The sequence below is a fragment of the Herpailurus yagouaroundi genome, unplaced genomic scaffold, assembly GCF_014898765.1.
Source record: "Herpailurus yagouaroundi ecotype Mexico unplaced genomic scaffold, PumYag 195, whole genome shotgun sequence".
NCBI classification, from domain to species: domain Eukaryota; kingdom Metazoa; phylum Chordata; class Mammalia; order Carnivora; family Felidae; genus Herpailurus; species Herpailurus yagouaroundi.
This window is the reverse complement of record NW_024412426.1, coordinates 8,728,388-8,750,477: the sequence shown is the minus strand read 5'-3', so window position 1 is coordinate 8,750,477 and position 22,090 is coordinate 8,728,388. Positions and strand designations below refer to the sequence as shown.

Genomic DNA, 22,090 nt, shown 5'->3' with positions numbered 1-22,090 from the left:
AGGGAGAATCTGGTGAGGAAGAGGCTACCCCAAGGCATGGAAATGCCTCTCCTCACCATGATCTTTGTGCACACTGGCACCATGCCTTTGAAGGTCTCACATCATAACAAACATGAAACTGATTAAAAAAAAAAAAAAGGATGAAAATTCCTTAACCTTCCAGTTTCACAAAGTTCCTCCAAGGTAGAGGACTATCTGCTCCCTGCCTGTTACACATATAACTTTTCTTTACATGACCTCATAATATTTATTATAGCTTAGCTGAGAAAGGAATCTCCACGTATCCTTGGCTCAACCTACTAAAGACAAACTCTGTCCAAAAATGAGACATCCAGAACAGGCTTTAGAAATAGGATGTAATGAAAAATTGAGAACTTTCTTTAAAAAAAAATCAAAATTACTAAATTTTGTTCTATTATGCCAGGAGAGACCTAATTTGCCTGCAGTAGGCTTTCATTGAGTATGCAGACATTTCATATCCCCATCATGCCCCAATAGTACTGCACCTTATACTGTTTCAGATCACCTTGTATCACCTGGTGAGTCCCCAACCATTTTCATGAGATCAAAGCATTCCCCCACAGCAGAGGCAGGCACGTCAACAAACAAGCCTGGACTAGGTGAATTTAACCATCTCAGAAGTTGGGTCAATGCTAACATGCAGCAGAGCAAGGGCTGGGATAGGAGAATAGAAGGCAGGAGACACTCAGGCTCATCACAAAGGTTGTAGGAGAGGTGGATGTGTGTATGGAAAGAAGATGCCGGCTGAATGGTGGGATACGGGGTTGTCTTTTCGTGGTCCCAGAGTCAAGAGAGTGCAAAATCCAGAACATCTGGATTTCAGCTTCAGAGAAATGTCTGTGATTTCAGTACCCTGTAGGGACAGTGAGTAGTGAGCAGAAGTGAAGCCCAGAATAAAAATTAATTCCTCAGCTAGAAGGGACAGATCCACATTGGGCAGTTGTGTTCATGGCTTATGTTGACCCTGGGGGGGACATTCAAGGGTACACCCTCTTTATAGTGGAGGTAATTCTATCCTGACCCTGATTCACAGAGCCTCTTGACCTAGAGCGCTACTCCTATGTCTGAAGGCTGGCTGGCATTCTGACCTCATGGGGATTGAGAGAGGGAGACACGTGAGTTACTAGAAGTCTGCCTGGAGCTGTGAGTGAAGAGAGGAGTATCTAAACACAGACATAGACTATCTCTCCACCTTGGTTTCTTTTCCTTCTTTTTTTCCCCCTTCCTCTCTCCCTCATTCCTTCTTTGTTTTGAGAGGATGCTGAAGACTAATATTAGCAAGGGAAACTGGATATATAAAGATTCTTCTGAGGGGACCTGCAGTACTAAGTCTGATAACACTCAGTGTCTGAAACACTGATAGTGTTCCCAGTTTGCTTGGCATTTCTTGAGATGCTGCCATACTTTTTTAATCCAAAGAGTAGCACATGTTTTGAGATCTCAAGGGGCTGCTTTACAAGGGAAAGAGAAGAGGCAGAATCTGATAAGTAGGAAGGGATGTCCTGGTCAACTATTAGAGGGAAGGTGAGAGTTCATACTTATCAACAGGCAGAAGGAAATGGTTCGAAGATTATGATAATGAGTTCTGTGACTTAACTGAAGACTGTCTTTTATTTTCTGGTCTTAATGGAAAGATAAATGCAGGCTAAGGGAGAAGAAACCCAATTTCTTGGTCAGGGGAAACTGATCTAGAAAAACGCAGGTGGTTGGTCGGGAGACTGCGTCTGCAGGGCTTTACAGCACTTCGTTTAAGACTCAAATTCTTGTGTATATAGGGGTTTAAGGAGTTCAGGTGTCCAGGAAGGTTTCCTGGCATGGTACATTTAGTGTTCGTAATGTGGTTTACAGGCAAATTCCATTTCTGGTAATTGCTCTGCCAGCCCAAATTTCTCCTGCTGTTGAAATGGCTTAAGATATCGCTTCAATTCCTTTTCTCAAAACACAATGCAATAGACTTGTTGACTCAGAACGGCTGTCCTGTTGTGGGCCTGTCCCCAGGGAAAGCTGCATTTCTGAGGTGGAAGAAAGCAATTTTGTGCACAGAAAGCAGCCCACAGCAGCACTTTGGCACGAAATGATGCTGAGCAGAGGAAACCTTTACCACACTATGAGGCCCAGCGCCTGAGTCTTGTGTAAAGCACACGCCTGTTAGGATCGGGGCGTTCCACGGTCACGTTCACATTGCTAGCTACTCCCGAGTACACAAGTGCTCAGCGGGAGACGAAAATGAAAGTGAGCGGAAGGTCTGAGGGGAGGCAGCTTATGTTCTGCCTCACTGGTCTCCTGCCCTGGGAGTCCTTTGATCGGAGGGGCTGACCATGGGTCATGAAGCTGCATCAATACCTAGAAGAGAAGGCAGAGCCATGACAAATGATCCTGCAGCCACGTGATTGTATTTGGCTTTTCGGGGTTGATGCAACTACTCCTTAGTTCCATTTCAGCCAAAACAAACACAAAGCTTCATAAGTAAAAAGAGGCTCCTTCTAAGAAAAACAACAGCGCCTAACTTCTCCTACCCAAGAGGTGGAGTCTGTTTTGGCTGGAGGAGGATAAAAAAGAAAGAGTGTTTATCCACTGTGATGTCAGGCCAGGGGAGGGTCCTGCGAGGAAAGCCCCATCTGCTCCTGGTGGCGCAGGGAAAGCCCTGCCTGGCGCCCTTCTCCGGGGATCCTTCTCCTTACTGTGATGAGCCCAGGGAGGAAGTGAAGGGGACGGTGCATTCCACCAGATAAAGAGAGTGATGTGCTTCCCTGAATGGACAGTCGAAACAAGAGGAGCACGGATTAGCCAAGAAAGGCTCTCTTTTTCGTAACGCTTCTGAGATTGGGGAGTTAAGAAGGACACAGTGGCCTGAGGCTGTCTTCTGCCCAGCTCTTACTCTGGGGAGGGGTAAAGCCCAGTCTCATCACATGATGTGATGAGGCCCCGTCAGAACCTGCTTTGCTAGGAGGAGCAGCCCAGGTCTAAGCTGAGGTATATTTACTGATCACCTTCCAAGTATCATGCCAAACTGACCCTTAAGCACAAGCTGGCTGAGGAAGCTGCCAGACCAAGGGCCCCTCCTCCCAGGAGGTCCTCAGCAAACTCACACTGATGCTCCCATGGAAGCTTCTCATTTCAGTCTGTCTGCCTTTCCTCTCTCTCTAGAAGTCTCTACCAGGTGATGTAGGGCCCACCTTGGGTTTATGTGTGCTGCCTGGTCAGGGGCTGGCAGAGAGGCCCGCGGGCTCCTGGGCCAGAGTCTAGGTTGACATTTGGCTGTATGTGCCGATACAACTGTAGGACTGTTCCACGTTCTTCTAGACTGGTTGGAAAACAGACTGTGCCTTAAATGGCCCCCACCCCCCTCAGGGATCCCTTATGACCAGCATTTGCAGGGCCTAAGGCCTGGCAGAGCACAGGGCGCCAGCAGGAAGGCTGAACCTCTGCTCACACCAGCTGGTGCGCTGGCCAGAGGGGTCAAATGCTTTTAAAATATCACCCTTCCTGGAGCGTCAGGGACCTCTGTGGAGCCTGAGGGACCTCCCTGGCCTACCCTAACGCAGCACCTGCTGAGTGGGTGACAGGCTTCCAAGAGACAGGACTGTTGCCCCCAACACCACCCATTCATCATCTCTCTGAGCCTCTCCCCTGTGGTCTGGGCTGCTGGACTATGGCTTTGCTCACCCAGACCAGCCCTTGCTGCTGCTGCCACGGCACCCTGACCCCTTGTTCCACTTCAGCTTTTCCCTCCCTCCTTGCCTCCTATCCTTGGCATCCAAGGCTCCTAAACTTAGCCTGTGCTTCTTTGGGGGAAGCAAGCCAGAGGGTAATGCATGAGATGCCGTTGCGGTTGCCCTGATGGCAGTGGTGCTGGCCAGGGAGCAAGAGTTGGTGAGGGAGGAGGTTCCTCTCCTGTGGCCTCCACGACTCCCCAGGTAAGAGCCAGAAAAATCTTCCAGGCTTTTCAGGGCAAGGGGCGTAGACACAGGCCAGCTCCATCCCTCCACGGCTTAGAGAAAAGTGGGAAGGGGCAAGGGGAAGCAAAGCCATCCTCACGTCCCTTCTGCCGTGGGAATAACCCTCTGTGTTCTTGTATTTCCTTTCCCCAGCAAAGAGGCAAAACTATGGCAGTGCCCATCTTGCAAAGGGAAGTAAAGCAATCGGGCGCGTTCGACTGGTTTTCCTTGGGTCCTTTCCTTCCTCTTGTCCAATAATGCATGGTGTCCTTCTCTCTTCCTCCTCCCTCTTCCTCCCCCCCCGGGCAGCACTGGCTTCCCAATTCGGTCCTGGTTTTCTCCGTGTGAGAGAAGAGCATGCATCGGAGGGGGGAGCAGCCTCTAGCACTTGTCGTCCTCTTCCGTGTCACTCAGGAGGTCGCTGACAGCCCCACACATCACACCTGGCCCGGGCCCCCCGCGCCTCCGCCGTCGATAGTGCCCATTGGGCATCTGCCAGCTGTGCCGCAGCGGTGGGGCCGAGCCGATGGTGTTGGAGCGGCCCAGGCTGGTGGCCACAGCTGCTTCGAAGGTGAGTGTCTCCTCCTCGCCACAGTCCGAGGCGTGGGAGTCTTCGTGCAGGGCCAGGTAGGGCTCGGAGATGTAGCGCTGTGGGGAGGCGTGCTGACCCTGCTGTACGTGCCGGGAGCTGGAAGACTCCGCCAGGCTGGCCTCAGGGCTCTCCAGGGCTTGGGAGGCCAGCGGAGAGCCACCCTCGCTTCCATCAGCCGGCGGAGACATGCTCCCGGTGTGTCGAATCAGGGAGCTGTAGGAAAGGAGGGGACGAGGCTTTGGTGGCACGGGCGGGAGCTGCCGGCGACTTCGTCTCGGAGTGCTGGTGTCAGAGATGGAGGGGATGGAGCTCTCACTCAGGGAACCCGTGCCCTGTGCAGTGGGACAGACATGGCATGTTAGACGGGGCTGGGCCTGATCCCTACTCGCGGCCCTGTTACAGCCCCTAACCCTTCTGACAGAGAGCCTGTGGAGTCTGGGCTCTGGGGGAGGGAGGGCTGAGTTGGGGTCCCATCTGCAAGTCCCCTCCCCTAGGAATGCAGGGATTAACTGAGACTGAGGAGTCTCTGCCACATAGGCCAGGGCAGGTCCATTTAAACTGCAGCTGAGGCCTGAGACTCTGCACTTCTAACAAGCTCCCAGGTGCCGGACCATGCGACAAACACTTCAGGTAGCGAAGATCTGGAAGCTCTATATATGTTACAAGTGGCTCACCAAAGAAAGCCTTGGGACTTTTCAGAAAGACCACTTACAGGAAAGGTGAATGAATGCTCTAGGGCTGGTGTCTGGGAAATCCTTCTTGGGAAGTGGATCTGAAGGAATGGCAAACACCTTCCCTCCTCTTCACTTTTGCCTTTGCGTCTTCAGTGGCTTGCTGATGTTAACTCACCCACATGACCAGCTGCTTCCTCAGACCTTACGTGACCTGCTCTCCTATTTATTCCCAAGGGTCCCTGAGCCCAGTGCCAGTAAACGGACCTTCTGGAAGGTGTTTCTCAAGGTATGTGTGACCCATGAACCACCTGCTCAGAAACTCTTGGGGAAGAAGGGGTCCTTTCAACTGCAGACTTCTGGGTTTCCCTTTCTAGCTGGTCTCACTACTGCAGTAGAATGCTTTAGGCCCCAAGGCTATGCTTTGGTGATTATGTTCTGCACTGAAATTTGAAAGCCACTACTCTAGAAGAAAGTTCTCCACTGCCTCTAAAAGTCTCTATTAGCCCCTCCTCCTCCCCTCTGCTCACTGCTGTTGACTGGATCTCCCATCTGGGCTCTGACACCCGTGGTAGGGCTGGGAGGTGGAGAGCAGGGCTAGAGCATGTTTTCACATAGATCGGGTAGTTGTTTTTTAGGCAAAGGATGGTGTTTCAACAATAGTCTGGAAGAAGAAGGTGGTCTTCTTGCGATGGCTGGAAGCTAGGTCAGTAAGGTTGAACTGATCCAACTTATAAATCCTGTGCTGAGGGATGAATCACCATTCTAACTAATACTTAGGATCATGTAACTGGTCAAAGAAATTTTTCTGGCTAAAGGTGATCTTTTCCTCCTAAATCTGGCTGAGACATTCTTGCACGTATTTGTTGGGACTTTGTACCTCTGGGTTCTGAGGACTGAGATGGAATGACTTCTCAGTACCATTGTCTTTCTTGGGGGAACTATCTGGTTTTCTGTGAATGCCTATCCTTTGTAAGTACACAAGCATGAGTAGCTAACTTCTGCGCACAATGGATATAGTTTCCTGTGAAACCAAGGTCTGTGTGGGTGCCCATATTTTGCACCTAATGTTAACAGACCACTCCTCCCTATCTTTCTAGAGGCTCCACTTCCTCTCCATGCTCACCTGTCTGTTGGGGGTCTGTGACCTGCCCTCGCTGGGAGACCTGGACTCATGGCGCTCGGGGGACTCCCAGTCAGCCTGGGTCCCTCGCTCCTCTGAGTTGCAGCGGGAGACATCGGGAGAGAGAAGATGCTTTCGCTCTTTTGACCGTCCCCGCTCTCTGCCCCCTGAGCGGTGGGTGTCAGACTTGTGGCCTGGGAGAGAAGACAAAAGCATCTGATCACAACTCTACCCATACTGGCCTCTGAACATAAAGAGATGTCATATAGCCTGGGACTGAGCCCCTAAAGAACCCCAGCTTCTCCAGGCATGTCAGAGGCAGGAGGGAAAGGTCGGAAAACTACCCTTTGTGAAGAGGTAAGTGTGCAGACACATAGGCCAAAGGTTGCAATTGGTTCTCTTCTGCTTCTGTTAACCCTAGACACAATTAAGATAGAATCTTTGCCAACACCCTGGCCCAGGAATTCTCTATGTCCTAAACATGGGTGTGTAACTTTTGGGGGGCAAGATGGCACCAGTAGAAGGGATGGAGGTCAAAGGGTTTCAGTCCCACTGAGGGCTTCTAGTCCCATTTCTGTGAATTACTGGCCCTATGCTACAGGCATGTCACTGCTTTTTAATATCTGTTTCCTCATCTAGCAAAACAGCGTTTGAAGTAGACTAATGATTTGCTAATGATTGTTATCAGTATGACCCTTTTCCTTAAAACAACAACAACAACAAAAAAAAAACAACAACAACAAAAAATGAAACTCAAATACCTAAAACAATTCCAGGTAACACTATCGAAGTTGAAGCGGAGTTGGAGGTGAGAGCCCAGACCCTGCCAGGAATATATCAGAGGCGCCCTAGCAAACCCCAGGGGTTTTGCAGAAGGCCATTTGAAAATCTCAGTTTTTTTTATTATTGAAATATAACTGAAATACAAGGTTAAATTAGTTCCAGGTATACAACATAATTGCTTCAATAACGCTATACATTTTAATGATTTCTATAGCCCTACTCTGAAAGAAAGAAATTGCAGCCTTTAGGATGAATATAGAGGACTTCATTTTGGGATAAGTCACAAAGGGAAGCCACTTCTGGTCATGAGTGTTCTTCCTTCCCTCACTCTCCTCAACCTGCATTCTTATCTGAATCCTGTTCCAGTGATTTTCAGTTCTTGCCAGAATTGGTCGTCAGGGCGGGAGCCTGAAAAGAGGTGAACAGTGAAGACCCCTTCACCTGAGTCAGAATTCAGGCGATGAGCTGACAGCCTCAGGGAGGAGTGGTAACTCCGGCGACGTGACTTGTAGGTGTTTTCACTGCTTCTCTCCATAGAGAATTCCTCCAACCATGAGGAATTTGAACGCTTATCCCGAATGGTGGAAAATGAGCGTCTCATGGAGCTAGGGTCTGTCACCACCTGGAAACGTGAACCCCCCCCAGAGGAACACAAAATCCGGATTAATTACTGGAAGGTTCTAAAATTAGGGAAGAAGTGAGATAGAAATTATTGAACATTGCAAAGCATAACTTCCCTTGAATCCCTCTTGCTCAGACCTGAGCTGAAGGAGGCTGTTCCAGAAAGTGTCTTATGCTATATTAACAGAGATATGAGACTTAACTAGGGTCTTTTCTTCGTGCTCAGGAAAGCAAGCAGCTGAGTATACAGGGTAAGCTTCCCATACAGCCATTTACCAGAAGAACTCAGCCAGGACCTGCAGTGAACCTTGGAATATGTGAAGGCAATTGTCAAAAAAAGTCTGCACCACACAAGAAGCACAGCTTTGCCTTTTATTGTTTCCCCTCGCCAGGGAAGGCCCTGCCATGTAGCCTGGGAGCTTAGGAGAGCTTGTCACTGGGCAGCATCTAAGATTGAACTGCTCTCTATCATGGGTTCCATCCTAGTCCCACCTTAAACTCTGGCATTTTTGATTTGCCACAGATGTTAAAACAGATCCACAAAAACTTCTTGTCTCTGTCAAAACTTGATGTGAGACAGACAGACAGAAAAAAAGAAGCCAGGAAAACAGACAAATGAGGCGTGGCCTGCACTGGTTAGGACAGACGGTCCTGACACAGAGCTGTGTGTGTATGTAATTGCATATGTGCTGGGGGAACCAGGAAAGGAGAAAAGGAAAAATACGCAGGGAAAATCCTGTAAAATATTTCTTGCATGGCTGGTTGAGCCTTGAGAATGTTGATCCCATCCGGAAGGAGTTATACCATTTTGCTGGCTAGACTGTTATGGTTAGGGCTTCCTTGAAAACACACTGTGGAGGAGTAGGCTCTACTAAAGATGGCCCATGAGCCAGATTTTTCTTGTAGGGAAGGGATGGGGGCAAGTCAAGAGCTCACCTGATAATATCAGATGTTTTTTCATAACCCACCAATTCAATACAGCCCAGGATGCCACTGCATAGGGTAGGTGGTGATAGCTTTTTACCTGGGGATCCACAGTCAGGCGTGGCATAGAGGATGCCCTCCCAGATCCCGTATGCTCCTGGGTGTCCGAAGGAAGGTAGATGCCATGGTTAGAGGACTGCACGCTTTTTAATTCACTAACCTCTGGCTCCTGGAAATAAACACACAGCCACGCTTGTGGGACTTGGTTCCATCTCATTGTTTCTCACCTCCAGTGGATGATTCTGCCTCCTCCATAACAAAAATGGCTTTTAGAAGACAGACTTGCATCTTTATGATCTCAGTTGTATGTGTATATATGTGTCCATTTATGTATGCACATGTGGTATACCAGATGTCCCAAACAGAAAGCTCTACCTGGGATTAAAAGGTAAAGATTACCTTTCCTAGTCTAGTATTTATCACTTTTATTTACTACTAAGCAATGTTTCAGATTGTATAGCTCTGTAAAGTATTATGAGTCATAATACTTCTTAGATATGTGAAGTCTACTTTTTGAGAGTTGGTAGCGTTGGTTTCCTCAGATTAAAAGAATAAGCCTATTTATCAACTAAATAGAAACTACTGGGGCGCCTGGGTGGCTCAGTCAGTTAAGCGTCCAACTCTTGGTTTTGGCTCAGGTCATGATCTCATGGTTTGTGAGTTTGAGCCCCGCTTCAGGCTCTGAGCTGTTGGTAGGGAGCCTGCTTCAGATTCCCTCTCTCTCGGGCCCTCCCCTGCTTGTACTCTCTTTCTCTCTCAAAATAAATAGATAAGAAAAATAAACAAATAGAAATTCCTACTCTAAGGAAAGTCACCAATTTCTGGTGTCAAATATATCATCTCAAACCTTAAGACATGATTTTGTGAGCTGAGAGCTTTCCTAAGATTAAAACCATTTGAAAAATGTGGTAGGTGATGCTGTCAGGGATGCTCCAAACTAGCAGAGTCCAATATAATCCAAACTACTATGTAATTTTAAATTTCCTAGTAACTACATTTAAAAGAGTAGTTTTATCAAACTGTGTTTTATTTAATCCAATATATCCAAATATTCTCATGTCAACATGTAATCAATCTAAAAAATGAAGATATTTCTTTTTTTTTTTTTTTTGCACCAAGTCTACCTATCGCACATCTCAGTCTGGACTAGTACATTTCAAATGTTCAACTGCCACATGTGGGTAGTAGCTGTTATACTGGGCTGTGCCACTCTACAGAATTAGAGATTTCCAATCCACCCTTCTAAGTCTCTGTGCAACTTTTTTTATTTTCCTGGCTAAAGAATGTTAGTTTGGCAAATGTACGTGATCTATACAGATAGCTACTGTCATTGCATAAAGGGTAGGGCTGCCTTGGAAATGTTTACATGGCCACCAAAGAGACCTAGAAATATCCTGGACATCTGGAGATTATAAACCAGAAAAAAAAAAGCTATTTTATATTTAGGAAATTATACCTTAACAACCTAGTTGTCTGAATAGGGCACTGCTGAAGGAAGCCTGCCCAAGACCCTGTGGCTGGGCGGTTGGTGGGGTGAGTGGGAGGACTGCCTTCCTAGGACATGTGATACGTGCACTTGAGGGAATTATAGTGTTTGTAGTACATGCTTTATAAAGCACACAGGTCCGACTTGAAACAGACGTGGTAACAACACTACAGGCTGTGGGGTGTGAGAGGTAGTGTAAGACACACGCACAAATCATGGCCACGCCTCTGGACGTGGAGCAGGGGGCCCCAAGGGATGGGCAGGAGTACACAGTGGTGAGAGTATAGCACGGGCTGACACCTGAACTGAATTACAGACACCAGTACTGACAATGAGATGAACACATATCCAAAAAGTCCTGGCACTACGGCTCAGCCCTGGGGAACCCACAGAAATAATGATGTAATAAAGAAAGCCTCCCTGTGAAAGAAAGGACACATTATTGAGATTTTCCCAGCCAGACGCATCATGAGGCAGACAAGCTGTAAAATGCTGAGAGGCACTTTTAAGAATCAAACTATCTGTACCAATTAGTCCATGGTACTAAATTCCTCACAAAGAAAGGCAGGAAATTCGTTCAAGGCTTCCTGCCTACCTTACCAAGAACACCTAAGGCACTCATACCATGCGAGGGTCTGGTCTAGTTGTCTCCCAAACACAGCGACCCAGAATTCCCTGTCTCTGCAGTCACTGGAGACGGAATCACCCATTTGAGCTACCAAAGGGTTCTGCCCTGCTCTGAGGGTACTCATGCCAGCAGACATGCACTCCATAAACAGATCAGTCCCACATTTCACCCACATCATCCATCTAGGATGGCTCTGAGGTGCACGGTAGCAGTGGAGAGTGGTCAGGAGAGAAGGGGAGAGAAAAAAACAGATGAATTATAATCAAAATGGCATAGAACTTACTATAAGCTGTCTATATGGATTTTTGCAAATGTTGGGTTTTGTCTTTTTCTTCCCAGGCCAATGAACACTTGGGGTTTAAGTCTAAGCTCAGGAAGGAACCTGATCTGATGACTCCTGAACTAAGGATAATGGTAAAGTCTATTATCATTGGAAATCACATGTTAGCTTTGTATTAGCAAAATCTAAAGGTCAGTGTGCCTCCTCTTCTCCAAGCTTAAACTTGACTCGAGGTTTCTCAGGAATTTTATCATTTATGCTAATAAAAAACTATAGGCTTGGGGCACCTGGGTGGCTCATGTGGTTAAGCGTCCGACTTTGGCTCAGGTCATGACCTCACACATGAAGGTTTGAGCCCCGCATCGGGCTCTGTGCTGACAGCTCAGAGCCTGAAGCCTGCTTTGGATTCTGTGTCTCCATCTCTCTTGTCTTTACCCCGTTTTCACTCTGTCTCTCAAACATTAAAACAAAAACAAAACTCTAGGCTAATGGGAAGGATTTTAGGGACCTCTTAGAATGTACTTGGCTGGTAGAATTGTGACCCAAAGGGACACACAGAAAAGAGCTAAGAGATTGTTCTGTAACTCTTGGCTGACAGCCAGTCACTCACACGTGCTTCCCTGAGTGATCCAGGAGCAGGGCGTCTCCCAAGGGCTGGCATAGGGTATTCCTGTGTTCCCAGAAGCAGTACCTGGCTACACTAAGCTGTCCATTTGGTGCCACTCATTCTGACGGTCCATCCTAAGGCCCCATATCGAAGGCAAGATTTTGACTCTTGCTTCTACATTTGCTGCTTACAGGCATAAGTTAAGAAGGTTTGGCCTGAAGCAGTGTAAGTTCCTGCAGTAGGTAAGGGGCCTCTGGGATTGTAAAACTCTGCAGAGGAAGCATTTGTCACAGAACATCAGAAATTCAGCTATGAAAGGAGAGACAGCAGGAAACTCCTGGGGTAACTAACTGGCAGGACTACTGGAAAGGGTTTTCCTGATAAACCATAGCTATGAAATAAAATTTGGAAATGAGGATGGGAGGGATCAGGAAACCAAGGAAAGATTTTTGAGGTCATGTAACTCATTCATTCACCAGAGACTGCTGTTCCTGAAACTGTCCATCATCGGCTGGGTCCATACAAGCCAACTGGAATATTTCCTGGGGGGAGAGCGGACTCATCGAAGGGTATCCACTACGGCCACTCCTGAAAAGCAATGGCAAAGTAGGAGGTAATGTGTACATGAGAGAAAAAGAGAGAAAGCCATGTCATAGGCACCACTATTAATTCCCACCCCAGACAAGACTTCCTTCCCACCAAGGGTAACACCCTTTAATACTGGCTGGCTTGTAAGCCTGGTAACTGACAGGCAGCTGGACCCTAGAATTAAAAACTAAAAAAAAAAAAAAAAAGCAAAAGCATTGGAAAGGAGAAACCACTGTTTTCAACCTGTGTTGGGAATCATTCAGTATTCTGCTGGTGACTGGTGTATCTGTGACAAATGACATTATTTGTCACACTCAGCCATATGGAAGACCAATGCTGGATTGCAAACCTGTTTCTGCTCAGTTTCTCCCTTCAGCAGAAAAAAATGCCATAGTTTAAACAGAGAACAATTTGTTTAAATATTAAGCAGTCATGGTCTTTTAAAAAATTTCCTCCAGTTTCAGTAGAAATATGGTTTTATTGTGCCAACATCCCTGGCCAAACTAAACAATTCAATGCTATGAACATTTATTGAAGGACGACTGTGCCAGACATAGTATCTGTTGGTTTATGAACGTGTGGAGTGATCTCAGAGGTGCTGGTGAGGAGGTGGTAACTTCTGGGTTGATGGCTATGTAGGGGGATGCTTGAGTGGTGATGAGGTAAGAGGCCTCTGAATGAAAGGTATGGACAGCTGTCCCTGTGTGCCTGATATTAAACCACTGTTGGGTACCTGTGGACACTCTTAGCCAATGGGATCCACGGGGCAGGTTAGGAGAAAAAGAGATAGCCAGTCTTTCCTGAGAAGATAGCTACTATAAAATAACAGGTGCCCTCTGACCTACTCAAGGATGCAGAGTGGGCTTCCTGATCGTGGGAAGAAGGTCAGGGTCTGGGCCGCAGCTCTCAGTAATGGTGGAGCTGGCAGGGGGAGACGGGTCTACCATCTTACGCTCGAGGAACAGCCTTTTCATGGTTGAGTCTACTGTACTCATGAATGCATCCACTGGAAAATTTGAGGCATAAACAAGGGGTTCCAGTTACTTAAAAATAATCCATAGGCACAATCTTACCTTGACTTGGATCACAAGGAGAGATCTGAAGAGTAGAGAGTCACCCCCGCCCCCCCCCCATCTGGCCCCTTGCTGCCGGGAGGAGGTTTGCTGAATTTTCACAACTGATGCAGAGTGATCTGATATTTAAATGACCTGCTTACATGTTACTCATCTTACTCAGTGTGTCTTCTCCTGAGAACCACTAGGAGTAGGATAGGCACTGCTGTATGAGGAATCACAGAATCTCTAATAGGTAGAGAGGACCCTTGGAATCACTGAACAACCTCAGAGTTGACTAACTTCAACCGAGAGTTGGCTTCCTACTTTAAAAACCTTGTCTGTCTTCTCATCGTTAGGATAAAGTCTGGAACATGGCTGCTCATGATCTAGTTCCTATTTTTCCAGCTTCCTCTTGCCCTTCACCCCCCGCTCCTGAATTTCATTCTCTTAAGTTCACTGAATGTGCCCACCCGGCTTCTTTCTGCCTCAAGATGTTAATACAGGCTGTTCCCAGAGAACAGAATGCTTCTCTCCAACTCCTCTGCCCTCCACAAACTCTGTTCATGTTACTTTGAGTTCATCCTTCAAAATTCACTTTGTTAAGTAAATGCTCTCTGATCTCTCCCTCTGCCAGAACTGGCAGGTCCCCTTTTCACATGGACTCAGATTCTGCCACACTGTTTTCTTCCTATACAAATGACTGAAAATGACAGCTTTCCTTCTTTCCAATAATTGTGTTTCATGACTGGCTTCCCACCAGGTGTAAGCTCAGTCAGGGCAGAAGTTACGGAGGGACCAATGTCCCCCTCTCAGGACATGTGCCAACATCGATCCCAAAGGCTCATGCCAGAAACTTGGGGGTCATCTTTTATTTTTCCCCTCTCCTTTACTCCCTGAGGCAAATCAATCACCAACTCCCATCCAGTCTCCCTACTGATAATATTTCAAGTCTTTGCATCTTTCCCCATCTCCCTCTTGTTAGTCTAAGGAACAGTCATTAATAATTTACACAATTGCAGTCACATACCAAAAGCAGTACTGTCTCTCAAACTCCTCCCCTCTGATCCAAGCCCACACTGGATTCAAGAATGATCTTTGAAAAGTTCAAGTCTGATCATGTCACACTGATGAGTAAAACCCCACTCCCGTATCCCATTTATAATGCTCCCACGTGCTGGCCCCAGTGGAGTTCGTCACCTGCTGCCTCACTGAGCTCTCTGTGCTCCAGCCAGCCATCAGGCTCCTGAAGCTCATCACCTTCTCCCTTCTCTTGAAGAACATGCCTCTGAGTCTCACTTAAACATTACTTCCGCAGAGAGACTTCCCTGACCCCCCGACCAGGTGTGCTGCTTCCCTCCTGTGGTATTCCAATAGGCGACCCTTCTCCATTTGAACTTTCATCACTTTTGTAAATTTCTTTTTCAGGATTTGTCTCCATGGGGACCGTGATAATGTTGACTGCTAAATACTTAGTGCCTGAGCCAGCTTTTCCATCATATTGGGTTTTAATAAATATTGGTCAAATCAATGAGTAAATGAATCAATAAACACAGAGAGAAGTTGGACTGATGCCATGTGGGAGTTAAGTAGAGCAAAATGTTTCGGTGAGAGAGGTCTAGGTAGAGGGGTGGCCTCCTTTCTAAGCCAAGGACTCTTGAAAAATGCTGCACACCCTTCCACTGGGAAGGTTCCACTGCTCCAGGCATACCTCCTTCCCGCACAGATCAAAGATAAACATCTGCCGGTTTTGTGTAGACAGGAGAATCCATACCTTGCTACCTCATCACATCAAATATTTGTAAAAATGAGCAATTGCCTTGGTCATGGTATTGGTCCTTTGCTTCTCTTGTAAATGTGTTGGATTATGACCTCTGAAATCAATGTTTTTCAAAAACAGGCGTCCAACACCACAGGCAGAAAGGAACTCATGGTGAGAGACTCCAAAGGGCTTTCATTCCCCTGATGATTCCTAAAGTTGTGATATTTAGTGACTATTGGTTCCATGAGAACCAGGACTGGGTTAAACCCAACAACAAAACCTCATTTACATGGGGTAGAGGAATTTCTGCCCTTTGGATACCTGTACATGCTTGTTGAGGAGAGAAAAACCATGTTATAATGAAATAGGGATGGTATAATAAAGCATTTATGACTAACAAGTAGGGGCTAAGGCTTGCAACTCAGAAGAGTTGACAAATTCCTTAACTGAGGTTTTGTTTCTGCTTCCAATATACACATCTTTTTTTTTTTTTTTTTTTTTTGTGCCTGATCTAAGGTTGCTTTTGTTCATTACAGATAGCACCGTAGTGGGAATACTCTAGAGGTTAGGAATAACAAACTTAAATTCCAGTTCAGCTTCGGCAACTAATTTAATGGCCAATTTCTTATTTGTTTGATGACACTAACTTATGCCCTTTATCCTTTGTCCATTCCCAGTGCTGTCTCTTAAGCTGGCCACAATACCAAATATGCATTGTCTGCCTTTTATTACCCCTGCTGAATAGCCATTTTAAAATAAAAATTGTAATGGGGCACCTGGGTGGCTCAGTCGGTCAGGTGTCCAACTTCCTTTGTGAGTTTGGGCCCCACATCGGGCTCAGCGCTGACAGCTTGGATCCTGCTTCAGATTCTGTGTCTCCCTCTCTGCCCCTCCCCCACTTGCACTCTGTCTCTTTCTATCAAAAATAAACATTAAATTAAGTACATAAATAAAAATAAAAAATGTCTTCACCTCAGAGAAAGGGTCATTTGGCTCAGACTATTATTTCTGGGGCATTTCTGGGCCTGCACAATGGCATGGGTGACAGGATGCAAACAGGGCAGCTGTGGACCCATCGGTTATACTCACAAGCCTGAGACAGGGTCCTGCTGGAGATAAGGCAGGGCTTTGGCATTAGCAATGATCTCCTGAGGCAGAGATGAAGGCTCCATGCGCTGGAACATGGGTGCGTTTTTCTGTGTTAAAAGTAGGAAGGAGGAAAAAGGAACTCATATGACCCTGGGGTGTGTTGGTGGAGTGGGGAATACAATTTACTTGGGTAATATAGGAACATGCCTGATACTCTGATCCACTGGGTTTCTAATCCCCACAACTAGAAAGTTCCTGGACACTGCACCCCTACCTCTGCTTCTAAGCACTTGCAGGGCACTGTGCCCCAGCTATGCACAGGCCCGTCCCTATAGGGAGTCATGTGACTCCTCACGGCCCACCCACCTCCCATACTGTCAGTGACCCTCACCTGTTCCTCCAGCTGCTGCCTCTGCTTCTTCACCTTACTCTGTTTATAGTAGTCCATGATCATCATTGCTGCATAGATTTTGCCCACAGTCAGGTCAGAGGCTAAAAACACAAATGTGGCATGGAAGGGAACAGGGAGAAGACAGGCGGCAGAGAGTGAGGATACCTCACAAGCTTCCCCATTCTTTGAACCAGGTTTGCTCCCTCAGCCATCCACCTAGCCAGTATTTATTGAGAGCTCCACATGCACCAGACCCTGAGGATACAAAGTGACTAGGTTGCATATCTATCTTTGGGAGCTTCCATAGCCACCCAGTGAGAGTAGGCGTACTGATGAGAAACCACATGTGAGTAAGCATCACCTCCACTGGTCTAGATTTCCATGTCTAAGTAATGGCACCCTATTCCCACCTGCATGAGGGTTTGCTGAACAGTATTATGGGTAGGGAGAGAGCTGTGCACCCAAGAAGTTTCACCCACGACTACAGTGACCTATCTTGAGAAAATGTTTTCAATTCATGCCAAAGGGATTAAGGAGTGGGAGATTTGGGTTTCCTAAGAATAAAAGAGCAACCTTCCCTCATCTCCTTGATCCCTCAGTGTTCTAAAAGATGTGGCCTTGGTATGCTGAGCTCAAAGTGACAACGATACCCAGGAGGAGACCCACACCTTTGGGCATGGGCACGAGCAGATCTAGCATCTTCTGGGATAGGTGAGGCCAGATGGCCAGGGTCTCCTTTTGTAGTTCTGAGTCTAGCTGCTGTCTGTCTGCACCACCTAGAATAAAATAAACTTCAATAAATAAAAAAGACATACAAGTAACCAGTACCCAGGGAGCAGGTGGGGGGAGGAGCTGAACCAGCATGGCACCTCATAGTCTCAGAGGAGATCTTGGCACTTCGTGACAGTGGATCTTGTAATACCATGTCTTTCTGCTGAAGTAGCAGAACACATTTTGGCTCCCATTTTTAGTGACTCAGGGATATCCTGCCACAAGATCTGAGGCCCCAAGACCAAGATCAGCTTCCTCATTCATTTGAAATACCTCCCAGGTGCTTAATATATCAGAGGGAAAGATGAAAAGAGCCACAAGGAGCCTCCCCTGACTCATTATACATACATCAATTCTTCCGGCAACTCTGACTCCACAGTCTGAGTGACCTGATTTTAAGAAGGATTTGGATCAGGCAAGAGCAGGAAGGCTGGATGCCCATCTGGAAGTAATAAACCTTTTTTCTCCTAAATCACTGAACTGGCCCTGATGGTATCTGCCACAAACCTTCCAGAGCATTAGAGATACCACATAAGAAACAAAAAGAACAAAATTAAAACTCATTTGTTCAATAAACAAATATTTCTAAGATGCCTACTATGTGCCATCCACTGAAGACCACATCCCGGTAAAGCTGAAAGGAGGCTTAGAGATTGTCAGACCAGTCATTTATTTTCCAGGAAGAAATGGCAGACATTATAGTGATTGGCTCAGAGGTGAAACTAGGACCCTGATAGTTGATTTTCAGATCACGACATTGTCAGACGGATGCAATGTTCAAACAGCTCTGTCCTGTGCCACCTTGGGTGAGTCGTTCCAGAGTCCCATTTTCCTTTCCTGGCTTACCTTTGGCGATTTTGATGTCCAGTGCTGTCCGTATCAGAGCCATGAGTGTGGAGGTGAAGTGGACTGTCATGTCCTCAGCTACTGGCATATTCATCAGGACCAACCTCTGTGCGAAAGAGAGAAAAGAAAGAGCAGGAGGGAAAAAAATATCGAAAGAAACCTTGGTGAGAAGAGAAGAAAAGTGTGGAGGTCAATGCTGAGACAAAAAAGAAGGGCAAGGATTCCCCATCCCCGGTCCCACCTCCTCTCCCTGCTTCTCACTTATGGCTCATTTGCTGCTGTTTAGTCCCCCCCCCCCCACTAGAGAATGTTGCCAAATTCCAAAAGAAGGAGGAGTAATCATTCTTGAGGACTCCTCCATGGTCCTAAGAATGTCTTTAATAGGGATGGAAAGTGATTTCTGAAAGAAGTGGCTCAGAGAAAGGAGTCAGCTCTGGGAGGTGGCTCCATTCCCTGATGCAAGGCTGCTCTCTCTTTCCCCTTGTCCCATGGATACCCCCAAAACTCACATGGAAAGGTAGTGATGGGAGAGATTCTGCTTTGCTTATCTGTTGAAATATGCATCCTGATGCCCCCCTTTTTGAGTCTTTAAAAGGTGAAATTTGCCAGCACGTGATTGAACATGCATAAGTCCAACTTATCCAAAGGTGGATGAGGTGGAGCAGGATGGAAAAGGAGGAGAGTGCAAACAGGGTACAGGGGAAGAAAGCTGGGAACAGCAGAGAAGAGAGAATGAGAGAAGGGTGACCAAGGCAGGAGCAGAGTGGGCAGGCCTTGTTCCCCTCACCCAAAAGAAGGGATCAAACTGAAATGGCCAAATCCACTTTCCAGAGAGTATATTGCTTTTGGAATCCTTTAACTTTTCCTCCAGTCCCCACGCCCCTTCAACCCGCCAAGCTTCATCCCCGACATTCAAAAAACTCAAGGCCACATTCTACCACCTGGTACTTTGGGATGTGGCCACCATGAGCAAAAAGGATGCCAGCCCATAAGCTGCACATGAAGAGCCATGTACTGGGCCCTCAAGGGCCCTGTTCCAAGGAGATGCTCTCTGGAGCTGTACAAGTTGGAGGCAGCAGCAGCAGCAGGTCCTCTGGCAGAACCACCAGCCTAGCAGGGAGGGACATGTCTCTTCCCAAGGCAGGATCTCTAATGCTCCAGTGGAACATCTGGCCTAATGTGATTCTACAGACATGGTGTCTTAGAGTGTAAAGTCAGTTTCTTGTTTGTATCTGAGTTCCATCTCTCTCCCACTTCCTTAAGCTTCTAGAGAAGTGGCCACATTGCTGTGGTATATTCCCAGATGAAAGTGCTCCAGAGTTCTGGGTCAGTCTAAACACCAAACAGTAACTATTACTAATGGGTGGAGAAAAAAAAATCAGGCCCCAAAGCTCTGAGTACCCTAATGGCGGGTGACTTCCAATGTATGCTGCTGCTCTGAGCAAGCCATGGGGAATCCACCCATAACTCCAGGGTCAGCCCCCAAATCAGTCATGCCAATAATGCAAATCTAATGCTGAGTGCAACTTGTGCCCAATGTCACCTTTTCCCTTGTACTGACAAGAGAACCGGGCAGCTGGGCTGGTGGGGGAAGGGGCCTGGATCCTTCATCATGTATCCTAGAAGTCGCGTTCTTCTTTTTTTCTAATACCTAGAAGGAACCATGACACAGTTCCTTCCTATATCAAAGAAGAAGACATTCATTAAGGGTTTGCCTCTCTCCTAAAAATGTGAACCATGTTTAGACAAATTTCTGCATCATTTCCTCAGCTTATCTGATTGGAGGTTTTTTCTAGGCTCTGATAGCAGTTTTGCTGTTCGCTTCCTTCTTGCCCATATATGCTATCCTGCAGGCCACCACTCTGCCTCCCCTGAGCAAACACGCTACTTAACACTTCCTTTCTAGTCATCTGCTCACAAGAAGCCACACGCTTGGAGACACGCAGAAGAACACATAACAAGCCCCACGGTGAAGACTCTCGCCAATCATTCCTCATATTGTTTCGGGACTCCATACTTCCAGGAACCTTCCTTGTCCTTTGACCTCATCATTCCTTTTCCCCTTGGTTCCCTCCTCCACCTCCCCGGCCCAGCTTCCTCCCCATGTTCTGGCCTCCCTCCTGTTGGTCTCTAGCCCAGAACAAAGGAAGGGGTGGTCTACCTTATATGCCACTTTGGAGGGACATCTCTTGCCGAGGCCTAGCGGTGGTGACATGAGAGTCAGCATTTCATACATCTCAGTGTAATGGATGCGGCCACTGCTCATGGAGGGGTGGTAAGTGGAGACGGGGTGGGTGGGCAGGGCAGGGAAGGAAGTGAGGAGAAGGATGCAGACCAGGAGGAAAGGAGAACAGGCATTCCCAGAGAGCCAAAACAAAACAAACAAAATAATACAGAGAACAGGAGAAGAGAAACAAAACAAAATGGACAAACAGAAAAAGAATAGGAAACCTGTTAATCGAGGCAAATCGTACACGGGACTCCATCCTGGTGCGGATTTATATCACGCCCCACACAGACCCGGGAACGTTGGTGGCAACCTCTGGTGCCCCTGACTCTGCTGCGTAGTCATGGGGACGCGTTTTCTCCTCGTGGTCGATTGTTACCTACTTCGCTACTCACTCTATCCATCCTCCATACAACACAAGCCTGTTTTCAATTCCCAGGGCTGTGTGCGAGCGGTATAAAACGGATAGACGGTGCTCCAGCCACGGGTTAGGATTTCTGGCCCCGGCTGGGACGGGGCCCCGACCTGCATGTCAGGCCCTTCTCCTCCTCTGAACCCACAGGCGGAACATCGTGTATCCCCCTCTGTGGTGTGTGTGCGAAAGGAGGCGGCAACTTGCACTGAAAGTGGCGCGCTACTTTTCGGAGCCGGCCGGTTGCTTCCACCTGGCTCTGCGGGGAAGAGTGCTCTCTACTCCGGGCATGCCCCAGGGCGATGGCATGCTGGGGACAGAAGAGACCAAACCAGGAGGAGGAAGAGCATCTCGCATGCCATGCTGCCCTCCCGGCTCTCCCCACATGCGGCTGCAGGTTTCACCGGGGCGGAGTTTAAAGAGTCTCAGCAGAGGCAGCTGTTTGGCCTCCTGAGTACAGGAATCACTGTGTCACCACCCCACGCCAGCTCCTTCCCATTGCCCCGGCTGGCATCTTCCTGGGCCTAAGTCTTCTGCCAGCTGCCGGACCGAGCTACGCCCAGAGAGCCCACCCTTCTCTCCTGCGGCACCAGGAGAAGCTTCCTTAGCTAGCGGGTTTGGCCTCGGACGGTGGCTTGGCAGAGCCGCTCCTGTTCCAGTTCCCAGGGTCTGGCAGAGTTGAAGAGGGGGTCCTATGTGCCCCTGAGCAATGTCCTTGGTCTCACAAACAAGCAGTGATGTCGCAGTTATGACAGGCCCCCTCGATCCCCTCAACGCTACACATAAGACCCCTAAGGCAAGAAATCTGCTCAGGAGCCTCCGCTGCCCTACAGAGACCTTCGCAGACCCCCTGAGCTACTGCATTCTTCTACACACCCTCTCTTACCACTCTCACCTCCTGCCCTGATTCATTATGGTTTCTCCCCTCCTTTCTGTCCTCAGGCTTTTACAATCCTTTCTGACCAAACTATCCAGGGGCTGGAGAATGGGCGGAGGTAGGGACAACGAGCATCACATTTTGCTACATTGCACATGGGAGGATGCTGCTGCTTTTCACCAAAAGGAGGTTCTCTGTTCTCCAGTGAAGACGTCTGCATTCTCTGGAGGACGGGGAGGTCCTTCTGGTGAAATCTACAGATTAAGATGGAGTGGGGAGAGGGAGAGAGACAGAGTGTGTGTGTGTGTGTGTGTGTGTGTGTGTGTGTGTGTGTGTGTGTG

At 47.7% G+C, this 22,090-nt stretch overlaps 1 protein-coding gene across 10 annotated transcripts in view; it reads right to left on the bottom strand.

The window, feature by feature from the left end:
* Positions 1-2,444: 2,444 nt before the first annotated feature.
* CACNA1E (calcium voltage-gated channel subunit alpha1 E) overlaps positions 2,445-22,090 on the bottom strand; it is a 380,278-nt gene continuing 360,632 nt past the window's right edge. For 3 of the 10 annotated variants that reach the window (XM_040446505.1, XM_040446502.1, XM_040446511.1), the window contains 10 exons: positions 20,395-20,491; positions 18,234-18,339; positions 17,285-17,392; positions 16,617-16,717; positions 16,226-16,332; positions 12,211-12,322; positions 8,774-8,902; positions 7,570-7,750; positions 6,349-6,539; positions 2,445-4,883 (listed from right to left, as the gene is read on the bottom strand). In XM_040446505.1, coding sequence (XP_040302439.1) covers positions 4,341-4,883; positions 6,349-6,539; positions 7,570-7,750; positions 8,774-8,902; positions 12,211-12,322; positions 16,226-16,332; positions 16,617-16,717; positions 17,285-17,392; positions 18,234-18,339; positions 20,395-20,491 — 1,675 coding nt within the window. In that variant the 3' untranslated portion in view covers positions 2,445-4,340. Of the gene's footprint in view, positions 4,884-6,348; positions 6,540-7,569; positions 7,751-8,773; positions 8,903-12,210; positions 12,323-16,225; positions 16,333-16,616; positions 16,718-17,284; positions 17,393-18,231; positions 18,340-20,394; positions 20,492-22,090 lie in introns of those variants that run through there. The other 7 variants (XM_040446504.1, XM_040446506.1, XM_040446508.1 and 4 more) reach the window with 5 other exon arrangements.